This window comes from Schistocerca serialis, chromosome 5, assembly GCF_023864345.2.
Source record: "Schistocerca serialis cubense isolate TAMUIC-IGC-003099 chromosome 5, iqSchSeri2.2, whole genome shotgun sequence".
Lineage (NCBI taxonomy): Eukaryota > Metazoa > Arthropoda > Insecta > Orthoptera > Acrididae > Schistocerca > Schistocerca serialis.
This window is the reverse complement of record NC_064642.1, coordinates 634346928-634373765: the sequence shown is the minus strand read 5'-3', so window position 1 is coordinate 634373765 and position 26838 is coordinate 634346928. Positions and strand designations below refer to the sequence as shown.

Here is a 26838-nt window from a genome sequence, read left to right as displayed (position 1 = left end):
TATTTCTTTCCCTAGCGATGCTACCTGTTCTAACGAATTTGTTTTGGTAGGGCGTAACTCTACTCATGATATATGCCTGAAAACCTCCAGAAATTTTGTCAGTGTAGTTCACGTCCATACTGAGTTACTTACTATTTGTGTGTGTAACTAAAGTGGTAAACGAAGATGTGCCAAATAACATCTTCAGAAGCAGCGAAACAATGTCGTGCTTATTAGCGGAAAGTGAATACCATCGCTTATAGAGAACTTAGATACTGAGGGCGGCGGTCACCTGATCCAGTTGCGGCAGGTCGTATCCCATGATGTAGGAGAAGATAGCGACGCAGTAGCTGTGCGTGGTGGCACGTGGCGAACAAAAAGACTCGAACAGGCGGGCCATGCTACGAGTGCGGGGCAGCAGTTCGAACTTGTTCACGCGCTCCATCGCCATCTGGAACAGACACGACACAGGATAGCACACTCGCTAATAGTACTCCAATTTCAAATGGACGAGCGAAATTTTGAGAAAAGGGAAAGTGAAGGAAGGAATGAAGTTCAGGGTTTAACGTCCCGCCAACAACGATGTCGTTACGTTCGGAATTCAGGCTTACATATGGAGGACTATATCGGCTGTGTCCTTCAGCAAACAGTCTTTAATCGGTTAATAGTGTACTTTCAGGTGTTTTGCCGAGATATGGTTCCCATTGAACGCCAAGGAGCACACCTTTAATCAATCACGAAGAGAACACCAGATAGATCACAATCTTCAATTCATTAATGCAGGCCATGGAAAACCAAAATCTGGGTGGAAGACGGAGCTTCGAAGTCCACTACGCCCGTAAGTCAAGGAGTGACTCACCAAAGTGTGATAGGGCCACTATAATTCTCTACACATATAAACTACCTGACGGATAGGATGAACAGCAACTTTTGAGTGTTAGCTGGTGACGCTGTAGTGTGAGAATAAGTGTCGTCGTTGAGAGACTGTAGGAGGATACATGATTTCTCTTTGCAATAAAGAATAGCAGCTTGCTCCAAATGTAGGAAAATGTAAGTTGATTCGGTTTGTTGGGAAAAACAGTCGTGCAGTGTTCCAATATAGGATAAGTGGCATGCTGCTTGAATATCTTGGCGCAACGTTGCAAAGCGATATGAAATGGGACGAGCACGTAAGGTCCGTTGTAGGGAAGGCGAATGCTCTACTTCAGTTTAATGGGAGAATTTTAGGAAGGATGGAGTCCTGCTTGAGTGTTTGTGATCCCCACCAAGCCGGATTAAAGGAAACCATCGAAGAAATTCAGAGGTATGCTACTACATTTATTATTGGTAGATTCGATCAAAACACAAATAATACAGTCTTGACTGTTTCATTAAGTGATAATTTGCAGTAGATCGCTGTTTCATTTACAACCAAGTTATCTAAAATAATTATTGAGGAAACGCTCCGGAAACTAAAATGGGAATCCTTCCACAGAAGAAGGGAATCTTTTCGCGAAACACTATAGAGAAAATTTACAAAACCGGCATTTGGGTGTGACCGTACAATGATTTTGTTGCCGCTAACTAAATTAGGACTCATACAGAGACTTTTTCAATTTTTTAAAATTTTTGAATCAACATTCTTCTGACTGGTTTGCAGTGGTCCAGCACGAGTTCCTCTCTTGTGCCAGACTCTTCATCTCAGAGTAGCACTTGCGCCATTTGACCTCAATTATTTGCTGGATGTATTCCAATCTCTACCTGTAAAGTTCTAACCCTCAACAGTTCCCTCTAGTACCATACATGTTAATGCTTAATGTCTTAACAGATGTCCTATTACCCGGTCACTTCTTCTTGTCACTGTTTTCCACATATTCTTTCTCGCTGCACCTCATCATTCCTTACCTCGTCAGTCCACCTAAGTTTCAAGACTCGTCTGTAACACCACACCTCAAATGCGTCGATTTTCTCTTGTTCCGGTTGTCACAAAGTCCATGTTTCTCTACCACAAATGCTATGTTCGAAACCTACATTCTCAGAAATTTGTTCCTCAAATAAATTAAGGTCTATGTTTGATAACAGTAGACCTTTCTTGGCCACAATTGTCCCTTTTGCCGGTATTCATCTGCTTTTTATGCCCTCCTTACTCCACTCATCATAGATTGTATTGCTACCTAGGTAGCAGAACTACTTAACTTTGTCTACTTCGTGATCCCTAATTCTGATGTAAAGCTTTTCGCCGTACTTATTTCTGCTAATTTTCATTACTTTTGTCTCTCTTAGCTTTCCTCACAATTCGTTTCCTGTACTCACTAGACACTTCATTCTATTCAAGAGATCATGTAGTTCATTTTCACTTTCATTGAGGATAGTAATGTTATCAGTAAATATCATCATTGATGTCCTTTTACCTCCAATTGTAATCCCACTCTTGAATCTTTATTTCATTTCTCTTCACCGCTTCTTCGACGTACTGATTGAACAGTAGGGTCGAAAGACTACATTCCGGCCTTATACCCATTTTAAACACAGCACTTCATCCTTGTCTTTCAGTGCTGTTGCTCCCTATTCGTTCTTATACATATTGTATATTATCTGCCTTTACCTAAAGCTTACCCCATATTTCTCAGAATTTCGAGCATCTTGCACCGTTTGACATTTTCGAACGCTTCTTCCAGGTAGGCAAATCCTATGTACGTGTCCTGATTTTTCTTCAGTCTTGCTTCAATTATCAATCACAACTTCAGTACTGCCTTTCTAGTGCCTTTACCTTTCCTCAAGCCAAACTGATCGTCACCTAACACATCCTCAGTTTTATTTCCCATTCTTCTGTATATTATTCTTGTCAGCAACATGGATTCATGAGCTGTTAAACTGATTGTGCGATGATTCTCGCACTTGTCAGCTCTTCCAATCATGAGAATTGTGTGAAAGATGTTTCTGCGTAAGTCTGATGGTATATCGCCAGAATCATAAATTCGACACACCTGCGTCAGTAATCGCGTTGTTACCACTCCCCCAACGATTTTAGAAATTTCGTTGGAATGTTATCTGCCCCTTTTGTCTTCTTTGATTTTAAGTATTCCAAAGCTCTTCTAAATCCTGATTCTAATACTGAATCCCCTATCCCTCCACTGTCGACTCCCGTTTCTTCTTGCAACACGTTATCAGACATGTCCTCCGCCTCATAAAGGTCTTCAATGTAGTGTTTCCACCTGTCTGCTTTCTCTTTTGTATTTAACAGAGGAATTCTCATTTAACTCGTAATGTTACCGGCGTTATTTTTAATTTCATCAAAGGGTGTTTTGACTTTTCTGTATGCTGAGTCAGTCCTTCCGACAATCTTTTGTTTTTCGATTTCTTCACTTTTTTCAAGTAGCCATTTCGCCTTAGCTTCCTTGCACTTTCTGTTTATTTCATTTCTAAGTGACTTGTATTTCTGTATTTCTGAATTTCCCTGAGCTTTTATGTCCTTTCGCCGATCAACGGAAATATTACTTATGTTACCCATGGTTTACTCGCAGTTACCATCCTGGTACATACGTTTTTCTTCCCAACTTCTGTGATTGCCCTATCTTGAGATATCCATTCCTCTTCAACGCTATTTATTGATTATCACAGAATCTACAGCCTCAGAGAACTTCAAGTCTATCCCTTCATTCCTTAATACTTCCATATTCCACTTATTTTACATTGATTCTTCCTGACTAATCTCTTAAACTTCAGCCTACTCTTCATCATTGCTAAATTGTGATCTAATTCCGTATCTGCTCCTAGGTACGCCTTCCATTATGTGAGTTCGAACTCTCTGCTTGATCATGATGTAACCTAACTGAAATCTTTCTATATCTCCCGGCCTTTTCCAGGAATACCACCTCCTCTAATGATTTTCTAGCATAATATTCGCTATTACCATCTAAAATTTATTGCAGAACTCAATTAGTCTTTCTCCTCTCTCATTCGTACCACCAGGTCCATATTTTCCCGTAACCCTATCTTCTGCTCCTTCCTGTACAACTGATCTCACCCCAATGACTATTACATATTAATTTATCTTTACATACTGAATTACTTGTTCAATATCCTCATTTTCTCTTCATCTTCTGCTTGCGACGTTGTCATTTATACATGAACTATTATTGTCAGTGATGGTTTGCTGTCGATTTTAATAAGAACCACTTCATCACTGAACTGTTAAGAGCAGCTCACTCTCTGCCCCAGCTGCCAATTCATAAGGAATTCCATTCCTGTTAAACCATTTTCACTGCTGTTGTTATTGCCCTGTATTCATCTGACCAAAAATCCTTTTTTTTCCATTTCACTTCTCTGACGCGCACTGTATGTAGATTGAGCCTTAGCATTTCTCTTTTCCGATTTTTTTAGGTTCGCTACCACGTTCAAATTGCTGTCATTGTACATCCCCATTTGTAGAACGTCATCTTTTCGTTTCTTATCCTGTCTTTTTCTCATGGTCGCCTCCATCTTAGCAGTCTCCTCCCAAAGGTCCAAATGGGAGTAGTATTTTTATGATAGTTCTGGACAAAAGAGGATATTGGATTAAAAATTCCAGGATGCAAACCAAGATTCTAATTTCGCAGAATCCACCAAACAAATACCATCTGCCTATACTGAAAAAACCAAATCGAATTTTCTCATTAAAAAATTTACAAATCTAATAAATTTAATTCTTTATAAATAAGAACCAAGAAACCCCATCTGCATATACTGAAAAAAATTCTAATTTTTTCATTTAAAAATTTACAAATCTGATACACTTTATTCTTTATAAATAAGAACCATCACACAAAATATGTGTAAGAAAATCACTTCACTTTACTTTCAGCTACCCATTTTTGGCTACTTTTTGTTTTTTCTATTTTTTTACTGTTTTTCTTCTAGCTGCTTTTACACAGATCTAGTAAATTTTTTCCTCTATAAATGGAAGCTGAAATCAAAATATGTGCTACAAACAAAAAAATATTCTGCAAGAGATTTTTATGGAAATAAAGTAAAACCAAGCAACAAGAGATTTGGTTTATGCTTACTTACAATACTAATCTTTTTATAAATATCTGCGATATTCTATACACAAAAAGAGAACATCAACTAGATGAATTTAAGCCAATTAAAGAACCATTTTTCGGTAGTATTATGATTGCAAAGATGACAGATTTTATAGATTGTAAAAAAGGAAGCATGTGGTGGTTTTAATAGTATTAAATGTCTAGATTTTCCAAATTTAATTTGGCAATACATAGTTATGCAAAAATTCCATAGTTATTAGATGCCAATATGCAAACAAATTATTAATAAGGACATAAAAATTATAAAACAAAAATATAAAGACCCTGTTGCTATTCCTTACAAAACAGAACTAGCAGATGTTAAATTAAATACACTTTTAAGAGAATTACCAGAAATTATCGAAGAGCTTAGAAACGAACACTATTATTTATTGGATTGGTTATTAACTTTCAAAAAGAAAGAGAATATAAAAAGAATGTAATTCAATAGTAAACAATGTCATTCTGTTGGAAAAGACTGTTTAACTTGGATTAATTGTAATTCTAGAGTAAAAATACACACTAAATTTATTTGCCAATTATCGAGTCCTGGAGTTAACAAACAACTTACCAGTTATCGAGTCCTGGAGTTTACAAACAACTTGGTAACCATATTATAAATTTCTTAAATTGTCCAGACAGTAGGTTAAAGGAAACATTTGTTTCAAAAATAGGGAAAGAAAATGGAATTACAAGGCTAGAAGCAACAATCTATAACCATATTTACCCATATTTCCAAAAAGAACAAGAATTCGATCCATTAACAGATTGCCATTTAGAACTAATAACAAATAACTGCAAATATTTCGAGAAAGCTCCTTTTTATTCTCATTCAGTATCTAAAATGTGGTAAAAATTAACAGACACACTTCAAAATAGTTGTGGTCTTATTTACAATAAACTCTTGCAATATGTCTGTTGGAGTAGTAAAAATATGAAAAACTTAACAGTAATGCAAATAAAAACTGGAACAGATAACGAAAAAGAAAGAAAAATATTAGCTAAATTTGTTTGATCTGCTTTTGGTTTTAACTAGTTACCTATTACCTGTATAAAAAACTCTTCCAAAATTTCTGGTAATTCTATTAAATGTGCAGTTAATTTAATATCTCCTAATTCTGTTTTGTAAGAATTAGCAACAGCTTTTTATATTTTTGTTTTATAATTTGTATGTCCTTATTAATAATTTGTTTAGTACCTTTAATTGTTTGTGTATTGGAATCTAATAAATATGGAATTTTTGCTTTAACTCCAGGTCTTCCCAAATTAAATTTAGAAAATCGAGATATTTAAATACTGTTAAAACCACCATGTATTTCCTTTTTTACAAGAAATTTTCCATTTTAAATCCCCCTTTACAATCCATAAAATCTGTTATCTTTATAATAATATCATCATCGCAAAATGGTTCTGTAATAGTCTTAAATTCTTTTGATTTATGATCTCCATTTGTGTAGATAATATTTCCAATATTTGTAACTAAATTATTATTATTCAAATTTTCTGTAAGTAACTGTAAGGCAAATCTCACATTGGTTTGTTTTACTTTATTTGCAACAGTTCTCTTACAGAATATTTTGTTTGTTTGTAGCACACAATTTAATTTCAGCTTCCATTTATAGAGGAAAAAATTTACTAGATCTATGTAAAAGTAGCTAGAATTTAAAAAGGAAAGAAGTAGAAAAAATAAAAAGTACCCGAAACTGGGTAGCTGAAAGTAAAGTGAAGTGATTTTCTTACCTATATGAGATTTAATGGATCTTATTGATAAAGAGTAAAATTTATTGGATTTGTAAATTTTTAAATTAGAAAATGAGAATTTGTTTTTTCAGTATAGGCAGATGAGGTTTGATGGATCTTACTTAAAAAGAATATAATTTATTGAGTTTGTAAATTTTCTAATGAGAAAATTCTAGTTTCGTTTTTTCAGTTTAGGCAGATGAGGTTTGGTTGGTGGATACTGTGAAATTAAAATCTTGGTTTGCATTCTGGAATTTTTAATCCAATATGCCCCTTGATCCAGAACTCTCGTCAATATACTACGAATGGGCGACTAGTTGTGAATTCTTTGGTAATAGGGAGATCATCATAACACTTTTTCAATTACAAGCCACATGTTCTGTGGACACACATCATGAGTCTTTAATGCAGCGGTTGACCATTGCTGATTCCTTAGCCTTTTAGGAGCAAGGTCATTGGGAGAATGAGGGTGATTTCTAATGCCAGAAGTCTTGCCTGCTGTTTCTGATTTTCTGTATCCGAAATTTAAGCAGTGGCGGGTTTCTAACCTGGGACTGTGGATGTTTTGATTAGTAGTCAAAGATGGGTAGCGTCATTTTTCTCGCCATTTGGCCTGCACAGACATCCCAGGACACCCCTTCAAGCTCATCGTTGAATACTTCACTCAGTTTTTGTACTACAGAGGGCTGCCAGCCTTCTGACCAAATACGCTGAGCCACCATACTAGCAGTGTAGGTCACAGGTGATCAACAAAAAATTAATATTGGATTAACTGACTCTTCTTTGGCTCTTAATAGAATGTTCATACATTATGAATGAAAAAACGCATGGCTCTCATGTGACGATCAACAATATTTATTAAGAATTTTCTGCACCGTTGTCCATGGAAAATTGTGATCGATAAAACTATAGTAAAATTATTTCAATAAAAACGGTCCTGATCACATGTAACTTGTTTATTTGGTGATTGGTTTCGTTTTCTATTTAAGACCACCATCAGATCCTTTTTTTCTCTGTGAAAAAGAGTAATAAACATTATTATAGGTCAAAGGACTTGAATACAGTACTAAGATTAAAATAATATTAATGTGCGACTGATATGCCCTTGGCGACAGCAGAAGACTACTACTGCCGACACCAAGGGTATATCAGTTACACATTAATATTATTGTAGTCTGGGTAATGTATTCAAGTACTTTGACCTCTAAGAATGTTTTACTCTTTTTTACCAAGAAAACTGGTCCGATGATGGTCTTATAAAACTGGATTTCATGGAATAATTTTATTAGAGTATTTGTTATTTTAAAAACAGGTTTTCGTTTCGGCTTTTATACCACCATCAGGTCAAAGATAAATATGTGTGGCTGTAAGAGTTTTCTACTATTGAAGATTTTAAACTAGGTGAATGTAAGTAGTATTAGTTTTCAGAGATAATAGCTGCTAATATTTTATTTAGTGCTGAACTAGAGAAATTGTTTCACATGGTGACTAAAAGGTGTGTTAATTACAGACTTTGATGAGTCTTTGGTATGCTGTAGAGGGACGTGTCCTGAGTACCTGGCTAGTGGCTTTTCATGTGGAGCCCCATGGTTTCCGAGAAAATCTGTGTTGAAGTTTTATGTTTACCTCCTCTATCCGTAACGTTGGTTACATTTTGGCCGAGGGAGAGCAATGCAGAGGCTAAGGTTCATTGCTAACGTGCTGGCAATATGGATTCAAACTCGGCCCGTGTACTTTTTTCAATTTCATGCTACAGAATATATTAAATAATGTATATCACGCAAAATTATTCCAAAATAGTAATTTTCATATTAGTAATTCCATTAATAAATCAATGATTACAGAACACTTCTTCAAATCTCTATGTCATTTGTGGTTAGTAGTTAAAATTCAAAATATTTGGACAGCTTCAGAATGTTCCCAATGACGGAAGAAGTATTAGCAACTGCTGAAGAATTCCAGATGCTGGCGAAAGACTCATCCATAATTTTTCTCGACTGTATAATTAATTCCGATCAAAGCAGCCGCCAATACTAAACGCTGGACAATAGATCCCTTGTGGAACGAGAAGTAGAAACCTATTTGAATGCGATTAATCATTCCTTCACAGCACATAGTACTAGAACTGCGTCAGGCAAGATAGTCCCCTAAGTTTTCTTGTGCATGCAAGAACCGTTCGGGATATTTCACAGGATTGTTCAAAGAGTGTCGATGAATTGAGTCATAAATTAAGAAAATGTAATTATGATGTGCACGAAGTCAGGAAAATTCACAAAAGTGCTGCAAGAATAGGTTTAAAAATTTGTCATTCTTCTGTACATGGGACAATGTCTTTACATTATTCATTCATGGGAAGATCAGACTGATCACATACTTTACGATCTACTCTTTGTAGGCAAAAGACAAGAATCCACCTGCACCATAAAAATTATCCCATCCAATAGTACTCCGTGTTGCCAACCTTGTGATGTTTATTTTTACAGGGAGGTTACAACTTTCAAAAATTAAATTCAAAAGGCTCCCGATATGTTAAAGACTGATAGAGAAATCACTTTAAGGGAAGATTCTGTAAAAATACAATCTTTATTCCTGCATGGATTTAGTGCACCTGCTTTTACAGAATTGATCAGATATACATGATTGGAATCGAAGCTGATCAAAGAAAGAATAAGCTTTTTGAATTTAAACGAACTGTCTTTTCCGGTATCGCTTCGAAAAAATCCGTGTGTCTGCAAGGCACTAGTTATCATGAAATGCGCTTGGTGCTCCGCAGACTTGTGTTTCCGTGGTTTCTGCGACAAATACCATACGGAATTCTGTTGTAGCACAGCAAGCGATGAAAGTGTTTGCGAGTAAGACGATTCTGTAATCAACGTAACACACAGAATACACATTTGACAGGAGCGTGCTATAATGACTGATTTATTTTTTAGTTAAGTTACTAAAGCGTAAATGACTATTTCTGATTAATTTTGCACAGCGTATACTTTTATATGGTATTCTGTTTGGCTAAATTGGAAAAAGAGTACATGAGCGGAATTTGAATCCATTTCTCAAGTAAACTAGGACAGGTCGCTCTGCAAAGTCCTAACACTCACCTGACACTCATCCGTGTTTAAGAGGTCTGACGGTAGTCTTCTTGTCAATAAAAATCGATGTAAACCCATTTGTTTAAATAAAATAGTTGACGCATTTGTACTCTCAGAATGGTTGTAGTTTGTCACATAATTTATTATTTAAAGTATCACGTAGTTTATCTAAGTTAAACAGAATTATATCGCATTTTACTGAAATAATTTCTTCCATTTTAGTCCTAAATCAAACATTAACGAATGTAATGTTCGAAAACCAATTGAGATACTCTTTAAATGTACCTAGATCAAAATCATTGATTCGACAAAAATTCGAAGCCACGTGTCTTTTTCTTTGTACCTGACAATGGAGTAACAGTTTGTAAAATAATAAATATTGCATAATATTACAACATCATCATCAATGAACTGTGGATGAAGCCCGACCAACGGGGAATTACATGTACTGAGCGATAATAACACTGCACTGAGAATGGCTAGCATCTAGCAGAAATCTAGATCTGCACAATAAAATCTAAAAAGGACGACTGATGGCTGCAATCTATAATTTACAAATATTACAACTATATCATGTGGTTTTTCATTCATAAAAACTTATATAATTGAACACTGTTTTACTGAAGATAAGCTAAGATTGCTGTAATACACTACTGGCCATTAAAATTGCTACACCACGAAGATGACGTGCTACAGACGCGAAATTTAACCGAGAGCAAGAAGATGCTGTGATATGCAAATGATTAGCTTTTCAGAGAATTCACACAATGTTGGCGCCGCTGGCGACACCTACAACGTTCTGACATGAGGAAAGTTTCCAACCCATTCCTCATACACAAACATTAGTTGACCGGCGTTGCATGGTGAAACGTTGTTGTGATGCCTCGTATAAGGAAAAGAAATGCGTACCATCACGTTTCCGACTTTCATAAAGGTCGGCTTGTAGCCTACCGCGATTGCGGTTTATCGTATCGCGACATTGCTGCTCGCGTTGGTCGAGATCCAATGACTGTTACCAGAATATGGAATCGGTGGGTTCAAGAGCGTAACACGGAACGACTTGCTGGATCCCAACGGCCTCGTATCACTAACAGTCGAGATGACAGGTATCTTATCCGCATGGCTGTAACGGATCGTCTCGATGAGGACGTTTGCAAGGTAACAACCATTTGCACAAACAGTTCGACGACGTTTGGACCAGCATGAACTATCAGCTCAGAGACCATGGCTGCAGTTACCCTTGACGCTGCATCACAGACAGGAGCGCCTAAAATGGTGTACTCAACGACGAACCTGAGTGCATGAATGGCAAACTATTTTTTTCGGATGGATCCAGGTTCTGTTTACAGCATCATGATGGTCGCATTCGTGTTTGGTGACATCGCGGTGAACGCACATTGGAAGTGTGTATTCGTCATCGCCATACTGGTGTATCACCCGGCGTGATGGTATGGGGTGCCATTAGTTACTCGTCTCGGTCACCTCTTGTTCGCATTGACGGCGCTTTGAACAGTGGACGTTAAATTTAAGATGTGTTACGATCCATGGCTCCACTCTTCATTCGATCCCTGAGAAACCCTACCTTTCAGAAGGATAATGGACGACTGCATGTTGCAGGTGCTGTACAGGTCTTTCTGGATACAGAAAATGTTCGGCTGCTGCCATGGCCAGCACATTCTCCAGATCTCCCACCAATTGAAAACGTTTGGTCAATGGTGGCCGGGCAACTGGCTCGTCTCAATACGCGTCACTACTCTTGATGAACTGTGGTATCGTGTTGAAGCTGCATGGGCAGGGATGGTTGCTCTGGTTACTGATTTCTCAAGATCTATGCACCCAAAATGCGTGAAAATGTAATCATATGTCAGTTCTAGTATAATATATTTGTCCAATGATTACTCGTTTATCATCTGCATTTCGTCTTGGTGTAGCAGTTTTAATGGACAGTAGTGTATAAGAACCAAAATACTTTCTAATACGCCAGTAGGTTCTCTCCCATAATGATTCTGTCAGAACGGAAAGCTACTTGATTTTGCCTCTGTACGTCAGGACAGCCTCAATCCATGTACAGAGAGAGGAATAAATTGTCGTGTTTGTTTGAGATTGCATCCAATATTTCTGAAACCCGAACTTGTTGATACACTGTGGTAGACGCTACTGCTCAGCGGAGATGGCAGGCTGCAGCTGCGACTCACCGCCACCTCCGGAAAGTACTCCAGCAGCAGGCGGCCGAAGGGTCGGCGCGGCGGAGCCAGGAAGACGGCGGGCGCCAGGCAGACCGCGGCGCGCACCGCCGCTGGGGAGTCCCCGCGGGCGAGACCGTGACCCGGCGGGGAAGCCCCGCGGCTGTGGCCAGGGCCTGGCGGGGAAGCCCCGCGCGGGCCCGACATGAGCACGGAGAGCGCCGCCGCGCCCATCGAGTGCGCCACCACTAGCGGCGCGCTGGACCAGTGCGACAGGCGGCGCGCCGCGGCCAGCATAGCGGGCAGGTCGTGCTCGCCCATCTCCTGCCAGCTGCCAGCACAGGTGGCGGCACTTCAGCATTAAGATATCGTGGGTTCTTGTTTAGCGAGAACAGGCTGAAGTCACTCAGGGGCAATCGAAAATAGAACTCTGCTTGGCTTAAGTGGGTTTACATCACTTCAGAAATTGTTCATCTAATGTTGCCATAGCTGGTTCCAAGTAAGTTGTTTTTCCTTTATTGGATTTCGATTCCCCCCAAAGGGGGCGGGCTGGCAGCAGCTTAGTACGCCGCTCTTCAGCCTACAGAATTGTTAAAACATAAGAAGATAAGAAACAATAAAAACAGGCAATAAAACGGTGACATAAAATGTAAAACGGCGGAAAATTGTGGGATGTTAAAACATAGAACTAATGGTGGGCGATGATAATAAAATACACAGGAAGCACACAGGGAAAATGGAGACAGACAATGAAAAAAAACGGCGACAGTCTAGATTTTGTTCATAAGAGATATAAAAAAATCACACACTGCGACAGCTTGATGTCCGTTCGCAACACTTCAGAAAAGACGCACAATACTTAACAAGCACTAGGAACTCTGCACTAAAAGGTTGACACGAAGATGATATACCACAGGCAAGGGTAGATGGGAGGGGGGACCTGGACAGATGAGGGGAAAGAAAAAGGGGGGAGGAGAGGAAAAACGAAAAGTGGGGGGGGGGGGGGGATGACGAAGGAAGAGGACTCAGAAGGCGGGAGCAGGGCAGATGTAAGAGGGACCGGGAAAGGCAAAGGAACGAAAATGATGCAAAGGGACTCGGGGTTGAGAAGGGAGGCAGAGAGAGGGTAGGTGGGGAAAAAGCAGCATGGAGGGGGGAAGGGAGGAGGGGAAGAGGGAGCCCAGGAAAAGGACAAAGGAAAGGGGGGGGTGAGGATCAGAGTTGATAGGAGGGATAAATGGAGGGAGAGAGGGCATCATCTGGGAGGGGGAGTTGATGGAAGCCACCTTGCGAAAGGAGACGAAGGATGTGGAGATGGAGGGCAGGGGGGACACAACAGTGAAGGCGTGGCAGATGGTGGGGGTTGGAGAGGAGAGGAGCAACCAGGGGATGAGGGGCATCAAGGCAGTGGGAGATGTAGAGCATGTGGATATGTTCGAGGAGTAGGAGCAGATGGGGGAAAGGAATCAGGTCGTAGAGGATCCGCGTGGGGGACGGGAGGCGTATACGGAAGGCGAGGTGGAGTGCATGGCGCTCCAAGTAAGTCCTCGAACTTGTTTTTTTTTTCTTAGTAGACACGATGATGTATGGTCTTGAAAATCATCAGGAGGTGATTATGGTACACACGTACGTAGGGCATCTTCTTTCAAGTCTTGTCCGAAAGAGCAGGCACCACATATACAGGGTGAACATTAATGACTGACAAACTGCAAGGGCGGATTCCTGACTAGAAATGGAGGAAAAAGGTCCTGTAAACGTCCAGAAACGCATCCTCTGACCACGTGGCGTGTAAGTAGCCAACAGGTGACGATTATGAAGACTGATGATGCCAATTCCGGTAAAGGTTGCTTTGTTGGTAAAGACGTCTGATATCAGAAATCTCATAAACGTGATAGTCTGGTGCAAAAACCTTCCCATTGATAGAAACCCGCTGCTGACAGTCATTGCACTTGTTGCAGGTGATAGAGTTACTAGCGGTTGTCATGCAGGATGCACATAATCGTACTTTGGCTTACACCACGTTGGCAGGCCACTTGCCTGGAGCTTCTACTAGGGGTCATCTCAGTATCCTGTAGAACGCGGCCCTCCAGATCTGGTGTACGCACAGTCTGCCGCCTCCCTGGACGTTCATCTTTCTGAAAGGACCTATGATCACAAAAACGCCCTAAAGGGATTCGAAGTGTTATGTGATGTGGTTTGTATCTGTAAGGGTACTTGTTTTGGTGTAACTGTGCTGTCTCTCGACCGTACGCAAACACAATCTCCGCTTTTTCCCGACATGAATATCGGAATATTCTGCTAGTTACAGTACGCTGCGTCAATCACACAGCGTGCAACACAAGGAAAATGTGGCACGTGGTTGAGGAACTTTCATTCGTCAGCGCCATCTACCGTAACAACGATGCATTTCCGGACCCATGTTCATAGGACCTTTCTTCCTTCATTTGCAGTTTGTCTGTTTTATTGGTGTCCACCTTGTATATATAATTAAGACGAGACTGCCTATGATCTCTCAGTGCAGATGTACACCAGGCTCCAGTTCTTACCAAAATAGGTAGGAAGCGTGCTAGTTAGGTCGGCGGAGTTACAACAACCGCTGTGTCCTGATGGCTGATGGTAGTCAGAGCAACTCCCTACTCAGCAGGAGACCCATATTCGAATCCCAGTCCAGCACAAACGTTCAAGTTTGTCCACTGATTTCAATCAATTCCCACTTACAGCCAACGTCTGTAATGCCTTAGTGTCTTGAGTATGGTAAATCTGAAGGTTACTTGGGAACACTAGGTACTTCATGAAGTCCTAGGATATGCTCTTACCTTCCTCCAATCTTTGGACTGCTTTACAGAGCTAGTTTTAGGAAGCCTAATTTAAGGTCTGGAGCACAGCATTTTATGGTAGTAAAACATGGGCTGTGGGAAAACCAGAATAGAAGAGAATCGAAGCACTTGAGATATTGTGCTACCGAATAATGTTGAAAATCAGATACACTGATAGAGTAAGGAATGAGAAAGTTCTGCGCAGAATCGGAGAGGAAAGGAATGTGTGGGAAAAACGGACAAGGAGAAGGCACAGGATGGTAGGACATCTGTTAAGACATCAGTGATTAACTTCCATGATACTACAGGGAGCTGTAGAGGGCAAAAACAGTAGAGGAAAACAGGGATTGGAATACATACAGCAGATAATTGAGGACGTAGGCTGCAAGTGCTACTCTGCGATGAAGAGGTTGCCACAGGAGAGGAACGTGGTGGGCCGTATCAAATCAGTCAGACGCCTGATGACAAAAAAAAAAAAAAAAAAAAAAAAAAAAAAAAAAAAAAAAAAAAAAGCATGTGCTCCGACCCACGGCGCAAATCGGCGTGTTTCACATTAACCAACACTGGCAGATGAAAGAGGTGATGAGTGGCAGAGAGTGCCGGAGTGGCCGAGCGGTTCTATGTGCTACAGTCTGGAACCGCGCGACCGCTACAGTCGTAGGTTCGAATCCTGCCTCGGGCATGGATGTGTGTGATGTCCTTAGGTTAGTTAGGTTTAAGTGGTTCTGGGTTCTGGGGACTGATGACCTCAGCAGTTAAGTCCCATAGTGCTCAGAGCCATTTTTTGAAAAGTCCTAGTATTTACTTACGAACTGATCTCAGTATTTTCGGCTCCTCAGTCTGGCCCCTAACTTTTGAGCCATAATTTGGAGATCATCACTAATTTATGGGGATCATTGGGATAAAGACGACATAGTCCTTGCGAATTCCTGTTGGGGAAATTTAGGGGACCTTTATTCGATGAAGACAGTGTATTATGGTGCCATCAACAAGTACATTTATGTGACAAAAGCCTTGGGATACATCCCAATATCCTGCCGTGCTTCCTTTTGCTTGGAATAGTGCAACAGCTCGACGTGGCATGGATTCAACAAGTTGTTTGAAGGCTCCTTTACAAATATTGACCCATGCTGCCTCTATAGCCATACAAAACTGATAAAGTGTTAGTGGTGCAAGATTTTGTGCAAAAACTGACCTCTGGATTATGTCCCAATAATGTTCAGTGGGATTCATGTCGGTCAGTCTGGGTGGCCAGACCATTCGCTCAAACTTCCCAGAATCTTCTTCAAACCAGCCGTAAACAATTGTTGCCCAGTAACATTACATCGATGTTCGGGAACATGAAATCCATGAATGGGTTCAAATGGTCTCGAAGTAGATGAACATAGCCATTTTCAGTCAAAGACCGGTTCAATAGGACCAGAGGACCCAGTCCATTCCATAGAAACCTAGGCTACGCCATTATGAAGCCACTGCCGGCTTGCACAGTTCCTTGTTGACAATTTGGGTCTACAGGTTCGTAGAGTCTGATCCACACTGGAATCTTACCGCCATCTCTTACCAACTGAAATCGGGACTCATCTGACCAGGCCACGGATTTCCGGTCGTCTAATGTTCAACTGATGTTGTCAAGAACCCAGTTGAGGTTTCACAGGCGATGTAGTGCTTTTAGCAAAGGCACTGGCGTCTGCCGTTCACTGCCATTGCCCATTAACTCCAAATTTCGGTGCACTGTGCTAACGGATACGTCTCACATTGATTTCTGCGGTTATTTCACGCAGTTTTGGTTGTCTGTTGGCACTGACAACTCTACACAAAGTCCGCTGCCCTCGGTCGTTAAGTGAAGGCCGTCGGCCACTGCATTGTCTGTGGTGAGAGGTAAAGGCTGAAATTTGGTATCCTCGGAGAGGTAAAGACCGAAATTTGGTATTCTCGGCGCACTCTTGATACTATGGATCTCGAATTTTTAAATTTCTTAACGAATTCCGAAATGGAATGCGTCTAGCTCCAACCATTATTCCGCGTTCAAAGTCTCTCAATTCCTGTTATGCCGCCATAACCTTTCCACATGTATCACCTGGTTGCTCTTCCAATGCACTGTTTATACCTTGAGCACGCGATACTACCGGCATCTGTACATTTGCATATCGCTACCCCATGACACTTAACAACAAATTTGAAGTGAAATTGTGTAAATTGCATTCTTTTGAGTTAGTTATGTTTATCTCAGTATAAAATCATATAAAATCATCATCTTCATAAATATTTAGCTTTATTTTTTTTTAATATTTAGCCCCACTTTTTTGCATAAATAACTCAGTAACTAAATACGCATTCTGTTCCAAGATTCAGCATAACAAATTTTGAGGGATTAATTACTTGAATTATGCTATGTGCTATGCACTGAAAATTTTCAGTGCCATTCTGGAAGTACGAAAGTAAAATATTAAGAAAAAATGAAATAATATTACACGAATGAAAATACTTTGTAAGTCTACTATGTACCACAACTATGTAAAGCACAAAAGAAATATATAAATTAACTGGTCACAAATGTTCATAAAAGATTAAAAATGTTAAATGTCCATATGTATAATATATACAATTACATATTTTGTTCAGAGATAAATTCAGAAGATGACCTTATCCGCTTGGCTTGACGTTTATACACATACTCGGGAACATCCCTTATGACAGTCCAGCAGTAATCTGCTGAAATAGTAGGGCTCCACTTTCCGGCACACCTCTTCTCAAATGTGGCAATATCTTGATGAAATCGTTCCACATGTTCATCACTTACTGCACCACAATCTTTGGGGAAGAAGTCAAGAGGACTATGTAAGACATGCATTTTGAATGACATGTTGCAGCCAAGTTTTTCATAAGACGACAACATGTTATCTAGTCTCCTTGTAAATTATTGTTCGTTTGTTCCCTAAGAAATGTAAACAGACTGTCTTAAAACATTCCCATGCATGCTTCTCATCACCTTGTATGATTACATCAAAAGTATGGTCTCCAAAATGCTCTCGAATCTGTGGGCCTACAACGATGCCCTCCTTTACTTTGGCATCACTTAAGTAACGGAATTTTTGCCTTAAGTACTTAAAATTTGTCACCGTCTTTGTTCATTCGCTTAACAAAGTCTTTCATGACACCCAATTTGACGTGCACGGGCAAGAGCAGAATCTTTTTGGGATCTACTAGAGGTTTAATCTTAAAGTTCTTTATACCTGGTTGAAGAGATTTTATGGTGGGCCACTCAGGTTTAATATAATGAGATGCACGAGCTAGGCTATCCCATTCACAGAGAAAGCAGCAATATTTAGTATAACCTAACTGCATACCTAATAGCTTTCAAGTCACCACAAATCTGCCATTGAGAGTCATTATACTTGATGCCTTCCAGTAAAATTTTCATGTTTTTGTTTGACTCTTTCATATGCACACTGTGCCCAATTTGAATAGAAGGAAACTCTTTACCAATACGTAAAAGCACTGCTCTTAAGCTCAATTTCGACGAATCTATAAAGAATCTCCACTCATCAGGGTTGTAATTAATTCTGAAAGCCTTTATTAGACCATTTATGTCTACATGTGGCTCAAGACTACCTTGCATGTAAAAAAAGGAGTGAAGCGCTGCTCTCTTCTGCGGTAGAATGAAACATTTACATTGCGTTCCAGAAAATTGCGTTGCTGCAATCTTGATGTTGAAATCTCAGCCTTAGCTTTAGAGAGATCCAAATCTCTAGTGAGATCACTTAATTCATTTTGAGACAATTTTTGTGGATCATCAGTTGATGATATATTTGGAATAATCTCTGGATCTTTTGATGTAAATGGTTCAGGACATTCAGAATGCCCATAAGAAGTAATCTCGTACTTTGTCGGTGGTTCACGTATTGGCAATCCTTCCCCATGTAGAACTGGACGTTGGCAGATGGAACGTTAGGATGGATCACTATCCGCTTTTTTTCCTTAGATATTCTCTTCTTGATGGGAGGAACCATACAGAAGTAGCAGTCACCGACATGGTTAGTTGATTCACACCAGATCATGGGCACTGGAAAGGACACTGAACGTTCTTTCCCAAGCATCCAATTCATGACGTTGCTGGCACAAGTGTTGCAGATTATATGTGTAGCCCAGGGTTTATCCTGATCATCTATTTTGCACCCAAAATAACAACTGTAAGCCTTTTTAATCAATGAAGTCATCTGCTGTTTTAGTGAAGCAAATGTCACTTCTCCACACACATAGCAAAATGTGTCAGCACTGTTAACACAAAGTCGTGGCATTTTTGTTCACTTCAGTAGCAGTCAACTTGAACAAGTGGTAGTTAATCTGGAAACAAATGTGCAAAAATTATTACATGCATTAATAAAGTCACTGATGTTGATGAGGAGGGAGACAAAAAGATCACTAAAATTTGTATCAACATGTTTATATCCAAAATATTGCACACAAGTAAGACCAGGGACAATGATGCAATCCATTGTTACTAGTTATTATGACGTTGACAAATCATTATAATATTTTATTTTAAAGTTAACATAAAAATCCGTAGATAATTATCTCCCGTAATAAAACAGTGTAAAATGAGAACTAGAGCTAATGTTGAATTATCTTTGTGATATTCGCGATCAGCGCATTAGAACTGATAGGAATTGGCTACTTTCATTCGATTTACATTTTCATTATTGCACATTGTGATATTTGTCACCTCATTGTGTATCTCACGTTGCGGTGATGAGAAAGAGATAAGAGAAAATAGGGCTCCTATAGAGTCATGCAACTTTCACTCATTCAGTACAGGAACGTGATAGCACAGAAAAACGGTGCCACAGATACGACATACCCTCCACCACACACTACCTGGCAGAGTATATAAGAGGGTGTGCAAAGTGATGCCACCGAATTTTTTTATCCTCGTCTCAACACCAGTTATTACATGTCGTATGTCTTTGGAGCTTACGGGCGCTCAACGCCGGGACTACCAGCGCCATGTATATTATTCAGTCGATATCCCCGCTTCACTGGCGCAAGCTGCAGCCCCCTGCCGTGGAGAGTGCCGTGGCGCGCACAGCCACACAAACGCAAAGGTCGGCTACCGCGGCAGAGTTAAGCGGCACCTGCAACTTAGTGCCGGCGCATTCCGCCAGCCGGCGCTAGAGGCATTCCCGCCAAACATTCAATCAGCCGCGAACTACGCACGCTCACGAGCCTTTCTCCGGCTTGGATGGTCACGCTATGACATCACCATCCACCAGTCAGGAATCGCCAACAACCGCCAATCATCATTCCGGAATCAGCGGAGGAAGACTGGAGCCGCCGTGTTAAATAGCCGGAAGAAAGGGAAACAGGAGTCTTTCGACCCGCCGCGGATTGCCGCCCGGAAGATACTTCGACGCAGCCGGAACGTCCAGGTGCCACGTCTTCGCTACGCCGGCGATCGACCCCGGACTCTGCGCCCGTCTACTTCCTCGGCATCCGCCGGAAAGCGTGGAGAGAAAACCCGACAAAGGAACGAAAATTCAGTTCAGTTGCTAATACTTCAATTCAATAAGGTGCCATATTCTTTGGATTGTTATAAAATTTTGGTAGGAGAAGAAGCCTTTTGTTTTCGAAGAAAGCTTATCTTTTTGTAAAATTAAGCAGTGGCCTTGCTCCACCAAATAAAACTTTTTGTTCGCACATGGGTGTCAATCTGTGGATATAACAGAGAGCTCCGAATTGCAGCATGCAACAAAGCGTTGTGTAACGTAACTGTATTGAAAATTGAGAGAGACGGCTCAGAAAACTGAAAGCTGGAATTCGAAGAGTTCGTGTCTACATACAGATCAACCACCCTCTCCTTCAGGATGACAATGCCAGACCACTCACGAGGGCTGCCACATCTGCAACAACCTGACGCCTTCGGTTTAATCTTCGTTGATCCTTTGTGGATCGTGGGACGACAGCTGGCATGATCTTCTTGATGCAATAATTTACCAACAGCCGTATGCATTGCAGAAATTTATTTTATTTTATGAACTTCTCTGTGCTACCAGTTTCGGCAATACCTTGATGCCATCTTCAGGCCGCACTCGTCGTAGTCGTAAAATCGCTATACACGGAAGAAGCCATACAACTGGATCCGTGAATCAATCGTCCTGCAACAGCTCTTGGTGGCCAGGCGACACAGACTGGAAGCACATAGAAGTTCATAAAATAAAATAAATTTCTACAATACATAAGGCTGTTGGTAAATTATTGCATCAAGACCTTCGGTTTACTGTCATCGATCATCCGATACAGTTTCTGCTCGGCCCCATTGGACTCTCATCTGTTTCCAAAACTTACAAAACATCTTCAAGGACTCCAGGTTGATAGTGATGAAGCGGTGCAAGGAGAGATGAGGTTGTGGCCCCGTCGATAAAGTCAAACATTATACATCGACGGTGTCAGCAACTGGACTCCCGTTGAGAGAAATTTATTTGTCGCCAGGGTGATTATGTTGAGAAATAAATATGTAGACATGGAGAATAAATACGTAGAATGTTAATAAAGTTTGTATTATTTAGAAAGGTTTAAGAATTTTCGTATAAAAAATTCAGCGGCACTACTTTTCAGCACTCCCTCGTATATCTAAGCACGGAGTTTAAAATACTTCATCAGGTTCTCTGGGACCATATGGCGTATAGATTAACTCCGGAATATGTCAGTATATGAAAATATCCTGGTACTAAAGCGGTCGTGATTCGGGCAGTGCAGTCATCTGGTATGGTAAATGATAGTGTTCATTTTCCTGTTACTTCTTAGAAGTAAAACCCAGTTCTGCACAGACAACAACCAGATCTGGCTGTGTCCTCGGCGACATGTCTTCTGAGACACGCCACTATAGGGTTAAGGTGACAGCGAAAATGACGGCAGAAGCCACAGTACAGTATATAACACACGGACGCTAACATTGGGCACTCATGGGAATGTTGTCGCCACACAGTGACAATCCAGAAATTCGCAAATAATCCGGCCGTAGAGAATGTACGACACAGTGAACTTTTCCCCAAGTAGACTGAATAATCGGATTCCAGAACGAGGTCGTAGTTTACATGATACAGACATTTACACTACTGGCCATTAAAATTGCTACACCAACAAGAAATGCAGATGATAAATGGGTATTCATTGGACAAATATATTATACTACAACTGACATGTGATTACATTTTCATGCCGGCCGAAGTGGCCGCGCGGTTCTGGCGCTTCAGTCTGGAACCGCGAGACCGCTACGGTCGCAGGTTCGAATCCTGCCTCTGGCATGGATGTGTGTGATGTCCTTAGGTTAGTTAGGTTTAAGTAGTTCTAAGTTCTAGGGGACTAATGACCTCAGCAGTTAGGTCCCATAGTGCTCAGAGCCATTTGAACCATTTTTTACATTTTCATGCAGTTTGGGTGCATAGATCCTGAGAAATCAGTACCCAGAACCACCTCTGGCCGTAATAATGGCCTTCATACGCCTGGGAATTGAGTCAAACAGAGCTTGAATGGCGTGTACTGGGACAGCTGCCCATGCAGCTTCAACACGATACCACAGTTCATCAAGAGTAGTAACTGAGGTATTGTGACGAGCCAGTTGTTCGGCCATCATTGACCAGACGTTTTCGGTTGGTGAGAGATCTGGAGAATGTGCTGGCCAGGGCAGCAGTCGAACATTTTCTGTATCCGGAAAGGCCTGTACAGGACCTGCAACATGCGGTCGTGCATTATCCTGCTGAAATGTAGAGTTTCGCATGGATCGAATGGAGAGTAGAGCCACGGGTCGTAATACATCTGAAATGTAACGTCCACCGTTGAAAGTGCCGTTAATGCGAACAAGAGGTGACCGAGACGTGTAACCAATGGCACCCCATACCATCACGCTGGGTGATACGTCAGTATGGCGATGACGAATACACGCTTCAAATGTGCGTTCACTGCGATGTCGCCAAGCAAGGATGAGACCATCATGATGCTGTAAACAGAACCTGGATTCACCCGAAAAAATGACGTTTTGCCATTCGTGCACCCGGGTTCGTCGTTCTGTTCACCATCGTAGGCGCTCCTGTCTGTGATACAGCGTCAAGGGTAACCACACCCATGGTCTCCGAGCTGATAGTCCATGCTGGTGCAAACATTGCCGAACTGTTCGTGCAGATGGTTGTTGTCTTGCAAACGTCCCATGCGTTGACTCAGGGATCGAGACGTGGCAGCACGATCCGTTACAGTCATGCGGATAAGATGCCTTTCATCTCGACTGCTAGTGGTACGAAGCCGTTGGGATCCAGCACCGCGTTCCGTATTACCCTCCTCAACCCACCGATTCCATATTCTAACAGTCACTGGATCTCGACCACCTCGAGCAGCAACGTCGCGATACGATAATCCGCAATCGCGATACGCTACAATCCGACCTTTATCAAAGTTGGAAACGTGATGGTACGCATTTCTCCTCCTTACACGAGGCATCACAACAACGTTTGACGAGGCAACGCCAGTCAACTGCTGTTTGTGTATGAGAAATCGGTTGGAAACTTTCCTCATGTCAGCACGTTGTAGGTGTCGCCACCGGCGCCAGTCTTGTGTGAATGCTCTGAAAAGTTAATCATTTGCATATCACAGCATCTTCTACCTGTCAGTTAAATTTCGCGTCTGTAGCACGTCATCTTCGTGGTGTAGCAATTTTAATGGCCAGTAGTGCAGTTACAAAAAATACTTGTATAAGCCGACATGTCTCCTGCTAGCGTACATTTCCAGTGTGTTGTGACACGCTGTTTCTACACAGAGAAGTAGTCCACGTTCAAGGACTGCTTATTCGAACTCTCAAACTTTCGTAAGGGAACACTTCCTGGAACTTCCAGCGTCTAAGTCCAACATTGACAGGCTGATACAGTCTGAGTAGTCCCATGCCATGTCCGGAGCTACGACGCAGACTTGCGAGCAGACGTCGTCAAGTTCCTCGGCGGTGACTCTCGCTGTAACTACCGCCGCTGCCTCACCGACAACCTCCGCATGGACCGACGGGGCTGGTTAAAATATCAGTCGTAATTGACTGTCGCCAGTCGCGATGAAGAGCTGCTCGCTAATTGGCTCCTCCGGCGAGATGATATCATCTGACGTTTGGCTGGCGCTTGAGAAGGGCTGGGTGAAAGGAGTTTCCCTCGCCTGGAATGCCCTCTGGACACGGCCGTCGATGACTGCCTTGCTGAATGGCCGCGCCTGCGAGCTAGGCTGCCGGTGGCACAGTAACGTACGGATGGATGTAGGCCGGCAGGCGTCGGGGAACGTGACGTCATGTAGTACCGTACCTATCCAAGCCGTATTTAGCACCTGACGCAGAAGCTACACAACTGAGTCTTAGAGTCTCGAAAAAGGTACAAAAATGGTTGACAGACACCGCTGTTTTCCTATCGCCATCTAATTGCTGGCTTGTATTAGCGATATCAACTACTCTGACCATTTTAAGAGGAATGAGATGATTCTCATCAGTGATATTTTCTGGCAAAGATTATAAATCACATCGTCTGGCAGTCTGTGCACCACGCTTTGATCCGCTATTATCTTTTCAGGTAACACAGTACTTTTGTGATGACAGTCAAACAATGTCATCATCCGTAAACTTATTGTAATTTACTTTATTTATTTATTTTATTCATGGGTACACTATGGCATCACACTCTGTTACAAACTGGAAGGTTCCAAATTTTCGGTAAGTTACCTTCCTACATATCCATCCATACATATTATAAAGTCAACCGCGGCGTTTTTTTCTGTTTGATATGGGAAGGCTAACCTCAGGAACATATTTTGATATAGTTTCCACCAACAGAAACACTGAACCACGAGAAAGGTGTGGCAGGTCGTTAGGTTCAATCTGAAGCAGAGCAATCATGAACCTGAAAGTTGATTTCAGCACCTTAATGGCTCAGGAGGTAGGACTAATATTGCAAGTTTTATAGTATCGGCTGAATGAAATGTATGAGCGGTCCCATCATGCCATTTATGACTGCAGGAATTACAGGTTTTACGTAAAATTAGATTCACGCTGCGGCTTGGTCAAAGATTAATAACAGTATGCTGGAAAATAGGACACTGATTACTTGGTTTTTGACTCGGTGACGATGGTCTTTATTCCGTTGGAAAGCCGACTCGTTAATGCATAAAAACTCTGCCAGAACGGTTGCTGTACTGCAGCAACTTCAAATGTCCTTATGATCCTAGAGGATCAACTGGAAAGATTTGTCTTCATACACACACTCACTGGGCTCATTTCATTGCGAAATTTGTGTGTTTGCCTTAAGTGTGCATATTTCAAGTGTAGACTGATGATGCTTGTAGAGTGTAATGTCCTGATTAGCTTTTTGCAAACGATGATTCAGAAGAAGTGGGCAGTGAGTAACCCGAATAACACCAAGCAGGCAATTGAGCAAGTTGGCGCAGTGGTGCAGAAATGGTCTTGTATTTGGTATCCTCTGTATTTTTCCCCACAAGTTTTCGTTATTCACGCAATGTTTTGACCCGCATAGAATACAAATGCAGTAGCTTTTAATCTCTGTTATTTGAATGAGAAAAGAAACCCACGGGTGATACTTGAGAATTACTATAATATGTCTATCTAACAACACTCCTGGAAATTGAAACAAGAACACCGTGAATTCATTGTACCAGGAAGGGGAAACTTTATTGACACATTCCTGGGGTCAGATACATCACATGATCACACTGACAGAACAACAGGCACATAGACACAGGCAACAGAGCATGCACAATGTCGGCACTAGTACAGTGTATATCCACCTTTCGCAGCAATGCAGGCTGCTATTCTCCCATGGAGACGATCGTAGAGATGCTGGATGTAGTCCTGTGGAACGGCTTGCCATGCCATTTCCACCTGGCGCCTCAGTTGGACCAGCGTTCGTGCTGGACGTGCAGACCGCGTGAGACGACGCTTCATCCAGTCCCAAACATGCTCAATGGGGGACAGATCCGGAGATCTTGCTGGCCAGGGTAGTTGACTTACACCTTCTAGAGCACGTTGGGTGGCACGGGATACATGCGGACGTGCATTGTCCTGTTGGAACAGCAAGTTCCCTTGCCGGTCTAGGAATGGTAGAACGATGGGTTCGATGACGGTTTGGATGTACCGTGCACTATTCAGTGTCCCCTCGACGATCACCAGTGGTGTACGGCCAGTGTAGGAGATCGCTCCCCACACCATGATGCCGGGTGTTGGCCCTGTGTGCCTCGGTCGTATGCAGTCCTGATTGTGGCGCTCACCTGCACGGCGCCAAACACGCATACGACCATCATTGGCACCAAGGCAGAAGCAACTCTCATCGCTGAAGACGACACGTCTCCATTCGTCCCTCCATTCACGACTGTCGCGACACCACTGGAGGCGGGCTGCACGATGTTGGGGCGTGAGCGGAAGACGGCCTAACGGTGTGCGGGACCATAGCCCAGCTTCATGGAGACGGTTGCGAATGGTCCTCGCCGATACCCCAGGAGCAACAGTGTCCCTAATTTGCTGGGAAGTGGCGGTGCGGTCCCCTACGGCACTGCGTAGGATCCTACGGTCTTGGCGTGCATCCGTGCGTCGCTGCGGTCCGGTCCCAGGTCGACGGGCACGTGCACCTTCCGCCGACCACTGGCGACAACATCGATGTACTGTGGAGACCTCACGCCCCACGTGTTGAGCAATTCGGCGGTGCGTCCACCCGGCCTCCCGCATGCCCACTATACGCCCTCGCTCAAAGTCCGTCAACTGCACATACGGTTCACGTCCACGCTGTCGCGGCATGCTACCAGTGTTAAAGACTGCGATGGAGCTCCGTATGCCACGGCAAACTGGCTGACACTGACGGCGGCGGTGCACAAATGCTGCGCAGCTAGCGCCATTTGACGGCCAACACCGCGGTTCCTGGTGTGTCCGCTGTGCCGTGCGTGTGATCATTGCTTGTACAGCCCTCTC

The 26838-nt window shown here is 42.0% G+C and overlaps 1 protein-coding gene across 1 annotated transcript in view; it reads right to left on the bottom strand.

The window, feature by feature from the left end:
* LOC126482150 (lipase 3-like) overlaps nucleotides 1-26838 on the bottom strand; it is a 128973-nt gene that overhangs the window by 19620 nt on the left and 82515 nt on the right. The window contains exons 4-5 of the mRNA XM_050106127.1: nucleotides 12046-12364; nucleotides 272-430 (exon numbers count right to left, since the gene is read on the bottom strand). Coding sequence (XP_049962084.1) covers nucleotides 272-430; nucleotides 12046-12364 — 478 coding nt within the window. The remainder of the gene's footprint in view (nucleotides 1-271; nucleotides 431-12045; nucleotides 12365-26838) is intronic.